This window comes from Ptychodera flava, chromosome 3 (assembly GCF_041260155.1).
Source record: "Ptychodera flava strain L36383 chromosome 3, AS_Pfla_20210202, whole genome shotgun sequence".
NCBI classification, from domain to species: Eukaryota; Metazoa; Hemichordata; class Enteropneusta; family Ptychoderidae; genus Ptychodera; species Ptychodera flava.
This window is the reverse complement of record NC_091930.1, coordinates 9,392,884-9,412,988: the sequence shown is the minus strand read 5'-3', so window position 1 is coordinate 9,412,988 and position 20,105 is coordinate 9,392,884. Positions and strand designations below refer to the sequence as shown.

General features: G+C 37.5%; 1 protein-coding gene across 3 annotated transcripts in view; it reads right to left on the bottom strand.

The window, feature by feature from the left end:
* Positions 1–10,801: 10,801 nt before the first annotated feature.
* LOC139129504 (gamma-aminobutyric acid type B receptor subunit 2-like) overlaps positions 10,802–20,105 on the bottom strand; it is a 35,785-nt gene continuing 26,481 nt past the window's right edge. For all 3 annotated transcript variants that reach the window (XM_070695141.1, XM_070695139.1, XM_070695142.1), the window contains exons 10-18: positions 19,611–19,712; positions 18,746–18,896; positions 16,534–16,666; positions 16,233–16,340; positions 15,878–16,000; positions 14,529–14,677; positions 13,789–13,981; positions 12,659–12,838; positions 10,802–11,886 (exon numbers count right to left, since the gene is read on the bottom strand). In XM_070695141.1, the coding sequence (XP_070551242.1) occupies positions 11,755–11,886; positions 12,659–12,838; positions 13,789–13,981; positions 14,529–14,677; positions 15,878–16,000; positions 16,233–16,340; positions 16,534–16,666; positions 18,746–18,896; positions 19,611–19,712 (1,271 nt within the window). In that variant the 3' untranslated portion in view covers positions 10,802–11,754. The remainder of the gene's footprint in view (positions 11,887–12,658; positions 12,839–13,788; positions 13,982–14,528; positions 14,678–15,877; positions 16,001–16,232; positions 16,341–16,533; positions 16,667–18,745; positions 18,897–19,610; positions 19,713–20,105) is intronic.

Here is a 20,105-nt window from a genome sequence, read left to right as displayed (position 1 = left end):
TTTGTCAGAGAAATTTAAAAATTCGCACAGAACGCAAAGAATCCAGCCAAGTGATATATAGTTTAAAGCACCTTCCATATACTTGAGACATTTTGGCTGTTCTATGTTTGGCTGTGTGTTTATGTTTTATATTGATTTCTCATTGATTTTCAGTTTCAGTCATCGTGTGTGTACCTTATTTTTCTGTTTACTGTTAGATTCTTTTCAGTAAATTCAGTATTGTGTTGTCATTTCTTTTTTTAACATTTTGTAGGGTTTTTTTATTCCAATTTTTAAACGATTCCTTTTAAATGTTATGCCTCATTGTTACTTTTGGTGAGCACTCTTAAATTTCTTTTATTTATTTTCTTAGTATTTTAAACTCATATGAAAAAAACATTATTATTATTATTATTATTATTATAGTTGTTTGTCGGTAAGAAATAAGGTCATCCTTTTTTCGTTTCTGCTGTCTTTCAGTGGATGTGGAGTTCAAAATGTACCTTTGGTATTGGGATCCGTTGGGGAAGGCAGGATGCTGATATGCGATTTACATTCTTAAGTTATTTTCAATCTCCTCCCCGCCTTACGAACTTTTTGTCTGCTGAGCTTCATATTAATATCCTTTCCTAATGTCAGCCATTTGTTTTAAGCAACCTTTCTTCTCCTGGTTTATTTTTTGACTTTCCAGATAATATAATTGTCAATCCCTCAATGACTCATCTTTCAGTAGTGTTTTCTTCTGAAATCAAATAGTTCACAATTCGAACAAAATACTACCCTAAAACGGTGACTTGGTCCCATCATCATATATCTGTCACGTTTTTTTTCGTACACGATTTTTCTCCATTTATGACGGCAAATACTAACTTGTACAAGGTTCCAGTGCTGAGCCGTCGCCGCCACAGGTTGGCTGACGACAGAGCAGGCCGCGCCCAACAACATAATCTTCACCGGTTCTTCGTACAGCAACTCGAAGAAACTTTTCATTCCGACTCCAGCATCGCACTACATGAAATAATGTAGAGAGGTCAAAAACATTAACTGCGATCTTGAGCTCGTGTGAAGTATAATAATGCACGCGACATTAACTGATTAAGGGAAGCTATTTCAGTCTAAAAGTTCCGGATATTCGTGCGCGTTTAATCTTCTTGGTCTTAATTTAATTTATTTGGGGACATTTTGCATTAATTACTTGCGCTGTTGTCATAAGAAGTATGTACATTAATAAGGTAGCTATAAAAATAACACTGATTTAGAACGTACTTAATATTCTTATATTATTTACTCTTTTTATTCACTGTACCTGTAATATATAGAGAACGATCGGTGATTCATGAATATAGAATATAAATAAAGAGTCGAGACAATATAATTTACATAGATACTCAATTATCATTAACATATTTTGGAGTTTTGTAAAGAGTGACAAGCAACAGCTTCCAAATAGCAGAGCTACAATAAAAATGTCCGTGATAGCTACATCGCTTTACATTCTGGTTTTTTGTCGGACTGTGTTGGAGCCAGCTATGATTACTGACTTCGGTTCTTGGTGATACAACATTTTCGAGGAGAAAATTGCATTTTTCTTCACCAAACTGTTGTATTACAAATACTACATACCACAGTATTAGGATGTATGATCAAGTAGAAGTCACAATAAATAGACTGCTTTGTCGTCTAAGAAAAATATTCCTGACCTCTGAGTTTTTCCATTCCATTTGTAGTGTATAGTCAGGCAGTATGTCGTCATTGGCATTGATGTGCTCCAAGGCCATTTCAACACCGGGTAGAATACCCGGGGCATCCCAAGTCCCGCCCATCGGAAACAACGCCCCGATGGTTATATTAGTCTTGGATGACTCCGCCAATACCCAACAGTTCACAACAAAGACCAGGGTACGCCAAATGTTTAGTCGAGATGCCATCTCTGTTGACATACGGCCTTAACTCAATGTCCAGCCAGCACAAGTTCCTAAGGAAAGGCGAATTTAGGTGAATTATGCCAAGGCTAAATGAAATTTTAACTCGCTTGCGTATATTTGCTTGAGGTGAACAGATGGCACATGTTGGAAAGGAATCTTATTGAGTCTGCATTAACTTGACAATAACATGGGAAGAGAGAGGTTAATGCTGGCAGGAAGGTGTCATTTCTCGTACGGAGCTCTCGTTAAACGTCAGTTGTCGACAGATATAGTTTGGAATGCTCTCTTATGATAGCTTTCGAATGCAGTATAGCGTGGTTTGGCGTTAAACCTCTTTCTCGCTACAAATTATATAGGTTTGTGGTATCTTTAATTGAATTCAAAACACTGTCAACATGCCACTATTTTGGACGGAAACGTTGAAGAAAAATAGAAAGGTTCTTTTATCTGCATATGAGATTGCCAGACAGTGTGAACAAACGCCTTCATATGGGGCGTCTTGTGCGTCGGATAGAGAGTTCACTATGTAAGTTGAATACGAATAGCTGTGATCTCAGTTACAGTCTGACAATTATGTGAATAAACTGCAAATGTTGCTTGCAATTTATGGCCATCGTCTCGAGTCGTGAGCGTTTACACTTCTGCCATCACATTAAGTAGAATTTGAATGTTGTCGTCGATCAATGTCATAAAATGGAGCTGCCCGTTATATTAAAAAAGCAGGTTCAGACCTTTTTCTGAAAATAACAAAACAAAACAAAACAAAACAAAACAAAAAATCACAGTGATTCCGAGAATACCATGGTTATGGATAGCAATTAGGAACATTTATTTCATTTTGACAAAAATCGACTATCCTCGGCCTCTTGGCTGTCAAGTATTAAAGGTAATTTTGCGAGTCCAGCGTTCTGACATTACTATAAACGTCAGACTAAATTAATCGGAGTATCCTTTGGGAATTCAGTGGTGAAAATTAATCCTTTTGTATGCTTCCAGTTTAGCAACATGCTACACGCTTCTCTGCTCATTTGACGACCGATAAACATACGAACGCCGCAATATATATATAATTAGACTGAAGTATTTTTATCTTGTGTGGCTTTGTACATCGTGAACAATTCAAGGTAACAGTTTCAACATTTATTGGGAACGCAGGCTTCTGAACCGTTGCTTTTAAACAGAGAAATTACGATCTCACTGCAGAGGACGTTAGGCATGCTCCAGTGGACTTACACAATAGTGGTTTATAAATAGAAACCTGTGATATTAAATGATAGAGCAAAACTCTGTCAGGGTTTTGCGTACCTTTTATTACTTTTCAGCAAGTTTTGTAAAATGAGAATGTGTTTGCAAACTAAGTATGTATGTATGTATGTATGTATGTATGTATGTATGTATGTATGTATGTATGTATGTATGTATGTATGTATTCGTGTACAGATATCCTCTTGGGAAATTATATTGCCCTATGGTAATAACAGAGTGTTATAAATAATAACACAAATTACTTCAAGTACAAAGTACTAATATATGTTACTTAAGGTTCATGCATCCTGCAATCATCAGACAGTAAAAAAAGTTTTAGCTCTACATGTACACTCTAATTTATATGGTTGGGACGTGCCATTTGGTTTCTAGATGGCGTTAAAATTTGATAAATAATATTTTTTGAAACGTATTAAGAGTTTATGTTTAAGAGATGGGTTAACATTAACAAGAACAAGAAGGATAATACCTACGATCAAAAGAACTTTAATGGCAAATATGGCTTCAGCTCAAGAAAGCAACCACCACAGACCAGGGAATTGAGACTCTTTGGGGAGGCTGCGTTACATATGGTGGAAAATATTAAATTTAGGAAAGTAAATGATACCTTCCAAAGAAGGACTTTCTTAAATCCGACATCTGTGAAGGCAAGAATTCGGGGAGGCTTTTTGTCCCTGCTGACAAGACGCGCAACTCCTGCAAGGTTAGCGTTGATTGTATCAGAGACTGATACGGGAAAACATCATGAAGTCATACAAGGTAGCAGACGACAGCGTCTACAACATTGAAGGGAAGGAAATAAAAGCGATCTCGGTATTGCTAAACGTCAGGCCTTAAACTGAAAGTTCACAAAGACAACTTCATGAAAAACCCAACATGAAGAATCATAAACCCGACAAAGAGCGAGATGAGCAAAGTAAGTAAACAAATACTTGGCACTATCAATAATAATATTAGATCACGTATAAGTGCGTGAACCAATGGAGAAACTCTTCAATTGCAAATGACCGGTTTAAGGGAACACGGTATAAGTCAAAATGTTATTCATTACACATGGCATTGTTAACTTCTTTCCATCTAGCTTGGAAGAGCTCTTACACAAATCGCATGATCTTGCGAGGGAATATACTTCTGTTTCTGATGAAATGGTAAATATCATAACGCACTTAAACCCCGGGTCGAAAAGGCCCGGGATCGGGATTAACTGAGGTGTTAAAACGATTATGAGGTGTTTCTGTCTTTTGTCTTCTTTTGAAATTGCAATCATTATATAAATAGGTTGCTAGATTTTTGGATTAAGTCTGCAAGGGGGTTTAAGAAAGACCCTTATGACACCCTGGGTTAAAAGACACAGACACTTAGACATAATTTTGGACTGTCACGTGATCTTCACACGCGCGCTTTGCTCAAAAAGACATGAGGAAATCACTTTCTCGAGCGCACATGGCAAAATCTATCAAACATGTTGAACATTTTGCTCAACAGCTCGAGAGGAAAAAACTCATGAAAATTCGCCCGCACACGGCAGTAAACTAGCTGAGCAAACAGCCTCAAATGGAATTTTGCTCAACTAATTTCTCTCATGTGCGGCAGGATTAAAGAAGAGAAGAAATTTACAAGTTTACAATTTACTTGAAATCAGCTGTCTCCGCGTAAATACGCGACGCCGGCTCTGCACAAGTCGAAAAGTCATCTCAAAAAATCTTGAAGTTAAGCGTCCACGCTCAGGACTACGCGTAGCAAATCTTTCTACTCAGAGGTTATAAATGGCAAGCGAGGATATTTGGTTGCGGATATAAGACGTCAGATGTGACAATTAGCGAAGCGAGGAGATTAGTTCACAATAATATGCTAATTTTTACCTCAGAGGTCTTATATCCGCAACAAAATACCCGTGCGCACCATTTATAACCTCATTATAACATCTTAAAGTTAAATACAAGTGGACATTGTTGTAATTCAGAACGCGAAGTTGGAACGAGAGTTCAGGAGCCCCAGCCTACACAAACTCTAAAACGAATACGCGTGCGCGTGCACGGTTGATTCCACACAATACGGTAACGCAACACATCAATATTGCGACTCTACATCGAACTTGAAGAATTTTAGTCAAAAAACGTTAAAGAAATTAAAAAACAATTGTTACATTACCGTCGCTGCTTGTACAAACTCTTCATTTGTGAGTTCATCGAGCTGCACCAAGTTAAAATTTAACAATCAAAACTAACCTCAAGCCGTTGACCTGTCCACGTAATTGCACGTTAAGCTCTCAAGCTGGAGTTAGAAATATGCGCGAGCTTCCAAATGTTACGAGCGTACTCAGGTATTTTTGTAGAGAATATAAACCCTGGTTCCAGCCAATCAGGATTGCCAGATTCCAGTAAATCACATTATAATCTAAGCGGCTATATTAGTGTTATGGTGTGTCAAAACTCTGAAGACATACGGCTACTTAGAACTAATGAAATGCTTGCTATCGTCTCGGTTTTGAATATATCCAAATTTAAACCATGTGACAGCCTGTCGTGATGACATTAAACTCAAGTAGCTTGAAGAATGTATTGTTAGATCTCTGATCAAGAAGTAAAGGACAAAATGAAACACGAATCAAGCGACAATTTTAGGAGATGAAGAAATATAGCTTGAGTGATAAATTACTGGATTTGACCTGCGTCGTTCTATTTTGATATGCACTCTGCATGTTGTCTTTTAGTCCTTCTGTTTGACCTACTTCCTGCTACTTGATGTTGGCTTTCCTCTCGCCCCCGCCACTAATAAATAAATGTTAATGGTCAGTGCGAGTTTCAATTATATTATCAACGAACCCAAGAAAAACTCAACATTTACGAAAATTCTCCACAAGAAAGCCGATGGGGCCCCAGAACTTGTATTACACAAATATTGCATTCACTGAACGGTGACGTGCTGCGCTATATGCGAGCTCAACGTTTTTGTCAGCGAGTAGTGCAATACGCGACGCACTGTCACGCGCCCTATAAATATTTTGCAAATGCGGAGATTTTTCGGTAAAAAGTGTCTAAACTTAGCCAACAAGTGCTCCATTTTATTTTTTGATTGATTACGATCTTTGTACAATCGCAATTTACGTTTTACCTGTAAAGTCACTACGATACTGTGCGTTGTTCATATTATTATTCATATTCAAGGGCATGTAAAAAGCATTACTGTGTATTTGTGGTTAGTCACGTGGTTCAGCTCAACCAATTAAAATGCGATGGACGGGGCATAGAAATATAATGATATTTATACACATTGGGCTGGCAATGTCTTGATGGGATTCTTTATATTCCACTAACGCCTTTCCATACCATACGGCTTCCAAAAGTAAAGTACATCAAAAATAAGTAGATCGGGTAACTGGAACCACATGATTTATTTCCATAATCATTCTCACGCTCAGGTTAATAAGTGACTTTAATTAACTTGCGTGCATTAAATCGATGATTCACTATTGTTTGCTCTCAACATTAATTTTATTTTAATTTGTATCACAACAGCAGGCCCCGGGCTGTTTTCCCCATTTCCAACATAGTCACTTGATGCGTGTTTTATTTTGTCCTTTAATTCTTCATCAGAGATCTAAAAATACACTCTTTAGGCTATTTGTGTTGACGATCATCACGACAGCCTGTCAAATAGTTCACATTTGAATAAATTCATAACCGAGACGATGGCAAGCATTTTCATTATAGCTGTAAGTCTCAAGAGTTTCAACACACAATATCACTAAATAACCACTCTCGCTTTGAATGTATGAAATATCATTAAGTGAAATACTTAAAGTTTGATTACTCTTGCCCTATCAAACATCCGAGAAAGGTAGACTATTTTTATGTTTTTGACATGAAACTCACTGACAATATAATGTAGAATACAATCTAACGTTTCCGAGGCCGGGACAGCAAACGACAGTTCAGGGGCGCTCTCGTGCATGTTCAAGCGCAGCCATCATGTACATGGCAACCATAGCGATGCCTACCCACAGTCATTATCCTCAGCACTTTAAATACGCGCTAGGCGCTGATAAGAACTCTGGCCGTGCCGTGGTGAATGACCTAGCTAGTATGTGTGCACGACAGAATACTCGATATGGTGAACTCAGCAGAATATGACTGTTTCTATTCCATTTCTATTAATGACATCCCTTTTTTTATTAAGCTATTAGTTTTTCAAAACCACGATGTATTAAAGTTCTCCGGCGGCAACAAAAACAAAAATACTAAATCGTGCGTATGTCAACTGTAGGCCCTATGTCAATCATTTTACGCTTATACACATCATTTAGGAACAATATGATACTGTTTGATGTGCGAGCTTCAGATAGTAATTTGCTCGTTCTTTTCCTAGCATAACCAAAAAGTAATGGAGTAAAAATTTTGCAACCAACATTGAAACGTCACAGAAAAAGCGAACGCACGAAGAGCGTCCGAAGGCCGCTCGCGAAGCGAGCAATAAGACTAATGTATATACATGTATTTGAAATTGAATGGAATCGGTATACACCTACGAGTTTGAAAAGCGCACTTCCGGTCTTTACATGGAGGTGGACATTTTCATGTTGACTACTTTGTCATGGATTAAGTGAAATAAAAGATGTCACCTACCACAATTCCTGCCGATAAATGGACTTTGCCCTGAAAAAGGAATTTTTCTGTTCCATTGACAGTCGGAAATTTACTTCAAAATGATTGTTTTAGATCACCTTTAAAAACGGGCCGTGGACATAAAAGGGAATCGGCATCGTGGGGGACAAATAAATAATTTGAGTGGCAAGGGTGAAAAACGTTTATGGGAGCAGGAAAATGATGTCGTCGTGCTACATAGGGGACTTTTCGATGGAATTTCGTAGAAGATAGGCTCAAAAAATGAAGGATTTTGTTCGCTATGACGAGCATAATTATCAAACTGCTGTCAGTCATTGTGAGTCACGTGAGTTGTAAATATTTGTAAACGCTTGCCCAGCAGTGTCCGTTGAAAAAATATTTAATTACTTACCGGTTTTGTTCGATATGTAAATGGCAAAGACCTTTGCTAAATCATACAACTGAAAAAAAATCTGAAAGTTCAAGACCCAAAAATGTTGCTTTTCAAACCAGCAGGCTACGCCGTTCGGCCGCATTGCCTGAGCTATCTGTTCTCGCTATTTATTGGGATGGCATGTAAGAGCGAATTTCTATTGTCTGTGGTATTGGGAGACAGATGGCAGTTTAAATACCTTGGTCAAATTATTAGCACGTACTCTGTAAGTTATGGTATTTTTTTTAATAATCCACAAAACTTCAAGCTTCAATCAATGTTTTTGGTAGCGTATAGTATATGGCCGAGCATTTCTCTTTCTTATGCATGGACAGACAGATCGACAGACAGATAATAATGCAAATTATAGAGTCCGGTATAACTCTGTTTCTTATTCAGGGAGGAATTCGCGGCTGTAATTGTACGTCTACCTATTAGTAGCATGGAGTAAATGTAACAGGTCTTGTCATGAGGTAAGGTTTGTTTGCATTGTCACCATTGTGATAGATATAGCCACTACTTCCAATAACTTGAGCCGTGGTTTCGTGATGTGCATGTATTAGCATGTTGAATAGTTGTTCTATGTAGACAATGATTCCACTTTTTTAACTGGGGCAGGTTCTCTAATGTTTATGAACATCACTCAGGACACGTGATTACATTTTGGTTCTCGTACATGGAATGTACTTTGCGTCATATATCCCCTCCTTTAGACAACTCTACAGTGGCTTTCAATTCGGTGCCATAACTCAGTGTATGAGACGGACACATTTCATGTACAAAACAAACGATTATCTTGTGTATCATGACACATTCAAAGTCACTGACTCATTGATTAAAAAAAGTAAACCTTGATCAGCTGATTGCTCTTTATCAACAATTTAGCTGTCTTACAATTTCAGTTGAAAGCTAAAACAAGTAATTTTATATTTAGTTTCAGCTGACAAACCTCTTCAGCTGTTCAATTCTCAGCTGAAATTGTAAAAGAAAGTTACATTATAGATCAAGTGTTATCAACTGTTTATCTCTCAGTCGACACAGAGCGGTTGCAACATTATATAGCATCGAATTGAAACCGACTGTAAGTATTGACTCAGAGGTCATTCATTTTGACTGGTGACCCATGTGTTAACTTTGCAATTAAAATTGAATAACATGTTAAAAGATAGTACATTTGTCACCTTTTCCAACCGAAGAGCTTACACTTTATTCCCGAATTCTCCACCATGCTTTGGAGTTCATTGTCTTTCATGGACGTTTGAGAACGGAAAACATAGTTACCAATACTGGCACGAAGACTTACTGCTTCAGTGCCTTAAAGTTACATTGACAGTTCTCCCTTTCTTAGCACTGTCCTTGAAAATGTACCTCTGGAGTCAAATACAAAGTTTATTTGTATAAAACAAAATCTGTAATTATCATGCTATTCCCCTGAAATATGGATATCATTGCTGATAAGGCCCTCTTCCATTGATACTTTTATCATCGAATGGTTATTTATACTTTTTGCTTGTTGGCGAAGTATAATGTCATGTACGGCCTTTTTACATATTGCATATTTAGAGCAAATTTTGCATATTTGTCACTTGTCAAAGTGAATGACCTCATTAGCAGTACATAAAGGGGTAACGATTTCAGAAATCTTCATCAAGTACATTATTAGACTGTGATGAAAAGACTGTTACGTTCCGCTGCTATGATCACTTATTGAATTTAAAAAAATTCATTACTTTGCATTTAGGGACAGTTTATTATGCCATTTCCCGGTAACTTGAGAAAAAAATTTTAAAAAGCCAGCCTGCAATTGATTCCGTCCTAGAATTATACCTGTCATCATTCACCACAGTAACAGTAAACGAAGAAAAAGCAGCCAGGGTGGCTGCTGTGACTGCATTATGAAATTGGTTACGTAGGTTGACAAAAGTTGCGAATTGATATTTTTGACGTGATCTTGTCTCAACGAAATTGAAACCCGGTTCCACCAATTTTTGGTATAGATGATCCACAAATCCGATGTAATTTCGAGTAATATGTTATTCATTGGCTAAGATTTTGTTCGCAGTGGTGATGAAGGTGGAAATCACACTACTGCAAAGACGTTAAGGGGGAAAATATGTTCGTTGCACGAAATTGCCCGGATGTCTCTTATAACCAATATGCAATATTATGTGACTACCATGGCACGCAAAACGCCATTCGCGAAATGCGGAACTTGTATAGGGTTTTAGGTCAGAATGAGAATGGAAAAAAGCGTCATTTGCTTACGCAAGAACAATCCAAATTTTATAGGTAATTATTAGTTCCTAGTAAGTGTCCATAACATTGCGATGTCTTAGCATTACACATATTGATCGCCCATGTGTGATCTTGACACAGAACTGATAGTCAAGGTCAATAGAGCTATTTGTTATTTCATTTCGTCTTCAATTGTCGATGAACAAACAGATCTTAAGTTGACAGATACTGAAAACCTTACTCATGATTTTTGTATGCCAGTTCGCCCTCTCTCTCTCTCTCTCTCTCTCTCTCTCTCTCTCTCTCTCTCTCTCTCAAAATCAAAATCAAAATCAAATATCAAAAAATCACGAATCACTAACATTAAATATAATTGGCTTTATTTAGATTTTCATTAGCAAAGGGGTTAACACAAATTTTACTGGTTTTCTAGAACATAAACTGTTAAATACATTTTCCGTAACAACTGGCTTCTTTGACTGCAATGAAAGTTTCATATATCTTTTTATTAACTTAGACATCAATAACTGAGAGTAAATAATACGCAAGTCAATTTACAGTAACCTGGTTTGGAAAATACTGGTGGAAACGTTACTGCATTCGCTTGGGCTATGAGGGATATTTCCATATGGCTTCGGTAGTACAAAACATAATCAGATTTAGTGGAAAGACTTGATCAGACGACTAATAAGACAACATGCGCACTCCTTCAGTGAAGTCGAATTAACGCAATGTACAGTCGCATCCTTATATATCCTGAAGTTGTAAATTTCATATCTTTTCTGCCATTTTTTTCAGACCACAGTGCAATTTAATGGTATTCGTGGTTCTAAGAGAACTAAACACCCTCGGCAGAATATGAAACAAATTTTGTGACATGGTTTTTCAACGTTAGGAAATGTACAATGAATTCAACGTAAAAATTAAGTACTGCAACATACAAATTTTGCTGAACGATTGAATAAAATGTTTTATGCCATCTGACTGTCAAATATTTTGCTACCAAAAAAGAGACGACGGTAAAACAAGAAACAGCTTGAAAATAACTAGTCTAGTTAACTTGAAGTGTCATGTCTTGTACAACAAAAGCCTAAACATGAACAATAATTTCGTTTTTTGCGATGATGAGATATACTGTAGAAAATATTTAAGTTACTGGAAGAAAATAAGTATTTTGTTTACAAATGTTGTTGGGATATAATTACTGTGTAAGGAAACGCCGCTGACTGTTAAGGAATGTCTCTCTGCCTCAACTTGTCATTGTATTCGCGTAGGATATCTCAGAATATCATGTGGTAATTTTATCTTGACGTCATTCCCTGTTACTTTCGCTATCTTCAATGTCGGCGACAGACTTCCGGTTTTCCGATGAGATTTCGTCCGTCACTTCCATTTTCGTCAACTGATCGACACGTTTGCGCATCGCTGAAATTTCTTCATCTTTCTGCAGAAAGGTGAAATCAATTTTTATCAACTCACATTTGGCAAAATCGGAACAAAAGAACTCTGGGCCAAAATAATAACTATAATAAATTGATTTAGATACTTGTAGAAGGAGAAATATAAAATCGAAAACACATAATCAAAAGAAAACTTACGCTGTCGTTAGCTAGGGATAAATTTTAAGCGGCTGTGTAGATAAAAAGATTCTAGTTTCCTTTTGTTCCCTTTAGAAAAGTTATTGCTTCCTACAATTATACATATCCTCTTTTGTGCAGGGAATGTAATTTGTCATACGCTGTCAGTGTAGGCCTGGGCTAGGGTAGCATATTGCCGTATAGTGTAGAGTTGTGTTGTTTAGTTGTGCCGTGCCGTGCAGTGCAGTGCGGTGCAGTGCAGTGTGTAGCGGAGTGTAGTGTTGTGTAGAATACCTAGCATAATGTATGGTATTGTATATTGGTGCTTGGTGCAGTGTAGTGAAGTGTCGTGGAGTGCAGAGTAGTGTAATGTTGTAGTGTGACGTAGTTTTGTATAGTACTGACATGATCGAACTTTGTATGTATGTATGTATGTATGTATGTATGTATGTATGTATGTATGTATGTATGTATGTATGTATGTATGTATGTATGTATGTAGTGTTAATCTATTTATATGTCTTTCTGTCTGTTTGCCTAAGTGCCTGTCTGTCTGTATGTCTGTCTATCTCTGTATCTATATATCTACCTATCGATTGATCATTCTATCTATCACTAGAGTCATTGTCATGTACTTACACTCCTTAGGGCTGTCTTTAAGGACAGAATAGTGTTTGTCATTTCTGCTATTTTCTCGCTCTCGTTCGACGTAGAGGGTCCTGGTTCAACCTTATTGTTACCAGTAGGAATACTCTTGTGGTTCACTATGGTCGTTATTCTCAGCGCTTCATCTGGTGGACTGCTCCTGAGGGAAATGATCTGAGAGAGAGAGAGAGAGAGAGAGAGAGAGAGAGAGAGAGAGAGAGAGAGAGGAGATGATGATGATGATGATGATGATGATGATAATATCATTCGTCTCAATGATTGGGTTATCGGACACCATTTCGCCATCACATGTATAGCTGTCATATTACTCTATAGCACATGCGTCATTTTCTATTTTTATATTATTTCATTGGACTTTATTTTAGTTGTTCTTTCATCATTAAACGTCCTTTAACTTCTGCTCTATTCTGCAAGATTATAGGAATATTTAGCATAATTTAAGAATTTGCCAACAATTGAACTCCTATCTTCCTAAATGCTTAACTTTCTGTCAATTCTGTCTACCTTAAAAACGAAACGTAATGTCACAGTTATATAGTTTTGATCAAAAACATCAAATCCAGAGTTTGCGTCTATCATCTACAGTACGACTAAAAGGTACCGTTTTCAAATTAATACCAGATTCTCCACCATGTATTACACTTTGCTGTGTCTTATCAGTGAATATCAAGCGAGAGGTCACCTAGGAAAACAGAGTGTTGACTCAAAGTCTAAGATAACATTCCGTTATTTGTTAAGCCTAGCTATTATATTATAAGATGAGGGATTGCCGAGGACATCGAGCAGAGTATTAGCTCAGTCTTCAAACATTACATTGCAAAGAACACAAGTAAAGTTATTGTTGTGCAGAACAAGATGAAGGACGCCACCAAGCAGTACGCCACCGCCGTCCCCCTGTTCGCCAAGCACAGCGCTGATCGGCACACCGATGATACACAGAGTCGTCACGTTGTAAATAGACAGACCAATGTACTTACTGTCGTTCAGTTCCGGAATTGTAACTTTTCTGAGAGAAAAGTTTAACATTCGACAAAGTTTACCCTCATTTTGTATCCTTGCCTAAATGCTGCGGGCTACGCCATGGTTTGTTACCCAATCCTCACCTTTGGAAAGAACACAAGAAGCAATGTGATTGTCGTGCAGAACAAGATGAAGGACGCCACCAAGCAGTAAGCCACCGTCACCTGTTCGCCGAGCACGGCGCTGATTGGCACACCGATGATACACAATGTCGTTACATTGTAAATGGAGAGACCGATGAACTTGCTGTCGTTCAGCTCTGGTATTGTAACTTTTCTGAGAGAAAAGTAAAACATTCGCAAATCGTTTTTAAAGTTGGTGTTGAACGAAATGTGATGTAAGTCAAGAAGGAAGAACAAACCTTACAATGGTATTTGTCTACATGTATTTATATCAAATTTCTGTCTTACTGCCACAGTCTTTGAAATAAACATCACACTTTCAGGGTTTTCTCTCGACTACGCAATGGCGCAAATTGCGCATTTCGAGTCATATTCTACCCTTTTAAAGTTACTGACAGCGCAAAAATCGCGCACAAAACACACCAAGCACATATGATGGTGACCCAAGCTCATAGTGTAGTGACCAGTGGATTTGCTATTGTTTCTGCCCTAAAATGTCAAGTCTGCCCCCTAATTTTGATGAATTGGGCAGAAATTGCCCCTTTCAGTGTATATGCAGAGAAAACACTGCACTTTTGCTTTTACTGTATTAATTCAATAATGTAACGATTCATTTCATGGCCACTAGAATACCTAAGCAAATTTTCACGTCCAATGTTCTATGTATACTGGACAAGGCGGTTGTGGATGCAATACCTTACCTTGTTTCCCATGCTAGTCTGGCTCCGTACAACAGAAGAAGCATTTTTACGGAATAAATCAAACCCAACCAGATATATGGACTGTACTTGACGGACTGGCAACATTCAAGCTGAGGTATTTTAATGACGTCATCGCCTTCAAGGTCATACTGAAACGGCATGAGGAGTACAGCATTAGATATGGATGTTTACATAAATTGATGAAGTAACACCTTTTCCTGGTGAATTTTACACATTCTTGCTGTTACAGTCTTGTCATTTTTTCCTTAACTTCTTAAAGATGTGTGTATAGTTTTGTGCCATTTCGCTCATAGGACAAACCATGATTTTGAGATTCTGTAATACATAGTATGGCCAAGTATTTAGACCCGTTAATATCGGGGAAACCGATTCTTCCAACACGGTCAGTGTGCAGCTACCTTATGTCTATGCTATGAACAAAATATTTATCTTTAACCCCTAAAATATGACAATCGAAAGCATAACAGTATGGCATGGATTATCTTGATTTTTCAATCGAACTTGACATGTTTCCTTGACATTTGTCTATTCTCATAAACAACGTCATTAGTAAAGATATCCCTTTTCACCATTTATGAGAAAAGAGGAGATGATATGGCGGTGGCACCGTACAGTTGATTCCCCGCATTGATAATGCAGGCTTGTTTCAAATGTTTAATTCCTCGGATGAATAAATCGGAGCATTCTTGGCAAATTTGTCTCAGGACTCTCCAACCTTGTGCAATTGTCATGATTACAGATATCTTACAGTAAATCGGCAAACGCCTCTGTCAATTTACTCACACTTGCATTCGTGAAGGCCTGCAAACAATATCTGTTGCATCAGCTTACCAGTCTCGCAAAATCACATGTCAGGTTTCACGAGGTTTTGGTTTTACAAAGCAAATTAGATGAACTACCGCTAACCGCAATACAGCCGGCAAATAACCATTCCCATTGGCTTATTGTATGAATGACGGATTAAAAAGGATTACAACAGAGGTTATTTTTAAATGAAAAAGCACACATATTGGAACCTCTCGCTCAGTGGTCTGTTGTCACAGTTTCAAGAAATGGATGTGTAAATGCGTGATCTGTGCATTTAACTCTTATGTCAACCTTACTTGTGGACGAGATTTGTTTTTGAAATGCCTATTTTAACTTACCTTCGAGATTTAAAATATGATAGGGTAAAAAGCAGCATGCATTACGTTTACCCTTTTCCTCAGTTAACATTCAAAATACATAAGATGAACCAGCTAGCTGCTTTAAATTGCACGGTGTTCTGAAAAAAAGTTGTTTGAGTGCTGCTTCACCGTTATTCTATTAAAACACATGACATCACTTACCTCTATAGTCAAATTTCGGATCACTCTCTGAGGGGGATCAACGGCCATCCACACGGTCAAAATGACTACATCAATGGACAGCAGTATCAGTATGGTGATGAAAAGATGGTAGTCCCTGATAATCTACAGAAAAAATGATTTAAATAATTTTGTTCGTACATTTAAAGGGATGGTGACCGACAATTAGTTGTCATGGTTCAAGTTTTAATTTTTGTTCCTTTTTCAAGATATATCTTGTTTTGTTTGCAGGTTATCTAATTTCCCCTGTGATGAACAATATGCTATCGCTGTTCTTCTGTTTGTTTATTTTTCTTTCAATTTTCTTAATATAGTAAAGTTTCGCGAAAATACTTACCCGTTTTTTCTTGGTTGCATTGGTGAAAATGACGTAAACCCTCCACGTCTTTGAAAATAATCCACCGAACGCCAGAGTGAAGCCCAAACACAGTGACCATATACGTGCCTGAAATAAAATGGTAAAGAATAAATACTGCCACAAAAAAATTCCACAAAAATCACTTCAGACAGTCAAAGCGTCGAAAATGCAAATTTCACGAACTCATGTTATAATGAGTTCCCCTCATTAAAAAGCTCGAATGACTGATACGTCATGTTTGTTTGTGTGAGTATTTCAGCAACGCAATCTAATTTCTTACCCGACATACGATGAGAAGTCCTTCCGGGTCAACTAAAGCGCCATCGACGCCGAACAAAAACACTGAGACGTAGCAGATGACGCAACCAAAAGCGATGACGTTATTCATTTTTGGACTGGAGAGCTTGATAAGCCTATATGAAATAAAAACGTACGATGTTTCAAAACTTGATGTAACGGAATGAGCAGAATTTACAGTTGTGGCAGGCAATACTTCTTTTCCACACGCAGAATAATTGTAGCAGCCACAAATAGAAAAAAGTGAATCCTTCGATTGAAGGTATATTACAGTCTCAATATTAAACAATCTGAAAAAAATTGTTATAGCTGTGTTCTAATTACAACCAGGTTTAACGTGATATTCATAACGTTTGCTGGAGCATAAATCAGCGACTACTAGTATACGCTGAAATTTACTGATTGATGTTTACTCTAATCAAGGAGTAAACAATCCCGAGATAGTTTACCCATTGATATGAGATAAACGACATAAAGATGACCTCCCTTTACAGAATTGCCTCATAGCCTTGCTCTGATTGACAATGAATCGTCAGTGGACATTTTCAGTAGGTTTTATTTTTATGTTCCCATGCTCTGATTTCAAGTGTTGAAGGATTAACAATTAGACTGCACTTGGATATAATTAATCCTACCCTTGGAATTTTTATTGTCTTTCATTTTCCCCCTCGATCCTCTTCCTTTAATCCTACTTATTCCCTAGATCAATCTGCATCACTGGACCTACTTCCTCTATTTCGCAGACAACTACCGTTACTTTCTTATATAATGACAAATGACAACAAGCTCGCCTCACCATCCAGTTAGCGAAGAGATTATGCGCATGGCTAACGAAGATCGTCCCTGTGCACATGTATGCTCAAATTCGAACATATGTTACTTAATGGTTATGCTTTGAAACTGTCATGTGAAATAGGCTAGTGTAAGAATCTTCAAGTTGAGATGTAAAATGATACTAAAGAGGAAAACATACTTATTTAATTATTTCTGAAGATGGCAGCATGTTGAATACGACCGCAATCGAAATAAACGTTGATGTGAAATGTGAATAATTTGACATGTCACAGATCCACATCTGAAGGTTGTATGCACCTCGAAAGTGAAAAACTTCCACCTTCGCTCAAACTTTCAACCGTTGACGCAATCAAAAATTAAAATGGAGGTCACCGAGCAAAGCCTGGTAGTAGAGTCAAGTTACCTCAACATTTACTGATATTTGAATTCAAAATGGCCGCCATTCCTGTGTTATCTCCATGTGAAAACAATATTTTCTATTTCTGAAAACTAAGACAATGAAAATCTTTTTACTTCGAGAGCTTTTAAATACACCTCCACAAGTGGTAGATCAGAAAAGGATTCTGAAAATTTGAGAGTCTAAATATCTCTCCCATGTGCATCATACCTTAAAGGTGACATTTTCATTTCAACAAACTTCTAATGGAGCTACAAAGCTATTATTAAAACCCACCTACGCAGATTAAATTCGTCTTTTATGACTGATTGACTTTATATTTAAAAAAAACAGCAATTATTTTTCGGCATGATTGGCAGAGCGAGAATTAAACGTATGCACTCAACGTGAAAACTAAGGTGACCTAAAAATCCATCTCTTGTTTCTCTTTCAAAAAGTCAAAGGTATTTGCCGAACATTGACGTCGTGACAAACTGAGAGAACTGCCTATGTACATCATTAATGAACATTTTCGTTGGAAATTAGAAAACTCACATCTACCCGTCCGTGAATTCAAAATTTGACGACACTTGGGCAACCGTGACGAAGGTGTCTTTCCCGACTGTTATACCGGTATGTGAAAATAAATATGACAAGAGCATATAAAAACCTGGACAGATACTCTTCAATCACAGTCATCAAAGAAATTATGCATTGGCGATTACATACACTTATCATATGTGAAATCTTCTACATTCCAAGGAAATATACTCTCACACAGATATTTTGGCGTTGAAAAACATCGGCTTAATTGTGAATTTGAAAAAACATTCGTGTCCCACTTGATAAATTGCATGATGATGATGATGATGATGATGATGATGATGACAACGATGAAGAGAACCAGTACAAGATGTACGGCAAAGAAAATGTCTGCATATGTTTATTTTACCCGTTTATAAAAGATGATACATACCTTTGAAAAAATCTAAATAAATATAGAGTAAACTAAGAACAAACTTACTTCCTTTTCCTGTAAGTAACGTTAAAGTAGAGAAAACCCAAAGCAAGCAGGACACCCAGTGACGCCAGCGCGCTGCAGACAACGTACACTGGCAATGATATGTTTTGCTTAACGATTACCGTCTGCGCAGAATCCAATGGCACATCATCTCCTACCAGAATGAAAAATAATTGTATTAATTTTCTTTACTTTGTCTTTCCACAACAAAACATGGCAATGATAACCTTACTGTTCATGATATGCGATTTGTATGCCTCTCTCTCTCTCTCTCTCTCTCTCTCTCTCTCTCTCTCTCTCTCATGAAATCAATACGGCTCTATTTGTAAGGTCGTAGCATTGATCGACAACAGCAAAATTCGACCGTTTTTTTCTGGTAATGCTGCGTGCCAAGGAAAATGTCAAATCTTCGTGAAAATCGCGCGAAGGTACATAGTTGTTGTAATCTTGCTTCCGATATAATAACAAAAAAGAACTATTTCCACGCAAACTAGCTTATTATGAAGAGTATTCATCCCTCACTGTATGGCAACCGAAACGAGTCAGCCACTAAAACAATCAAGCTGTCAAATCGCTAAATCATTTTAGGATTTCTCACATTCTGTTTCAGAAGACCCCTGGGAAATAATTATCAGGCGATGAGCAACGCTACAATGCATCCCGAACGGATGAAATATTCTGAAAACACATTGGTTTACAGAGACGCTTTACAATTTCCAACATCTGCCTATAATGAGTATAAAGCAAAAATCTAGTATTGTAACGTTACACGAATGACAGATTTTTGAAGGTAAAGCGCGTCTCGATTCTGAATAGTTCCATCTTTTTTATGAATCCACGTAATTTTGACTAGAACAAAATTGCGTACCTCGAAAGAGCAACTTTTCGTCTGCGTTCAACCATACTAACGATCCCTGAGGATAGTAAAGGGCCAGTGTGACGTCACGCAGCTCGCCGTCGTCAGGATCAACTGGTACACAGAAGATTACAAAACGATTTTTTGTCAGAAACCGAAGAGAAAGGGGAAAAAACACAAAAACGGACTGAGAAGCATACAGATAGAGAAAGACAGCGTATGGCAAAGATATGATGCCGATACAATTCAATAGAGTAGTACATGAGGTGAAAAGGGGTTTCGTTGCACCTTTTTGTGGAAAGCAGTGCAGTGAACACTTAGAGAGAGTGATAAGAGATATTGAAAGAGAGATTACAAAATTAAACCGAGAAAATGTGAACACGGAAGAGCGACGAAGAGCTACTTATCTCTATCTATCTATCTATCTATCTATCTATCTATCTATCTATCTATCTATCTATCTATCTATCTATCTATCTCGTCGGCTAGCTCTATCTGTCTGTCTGT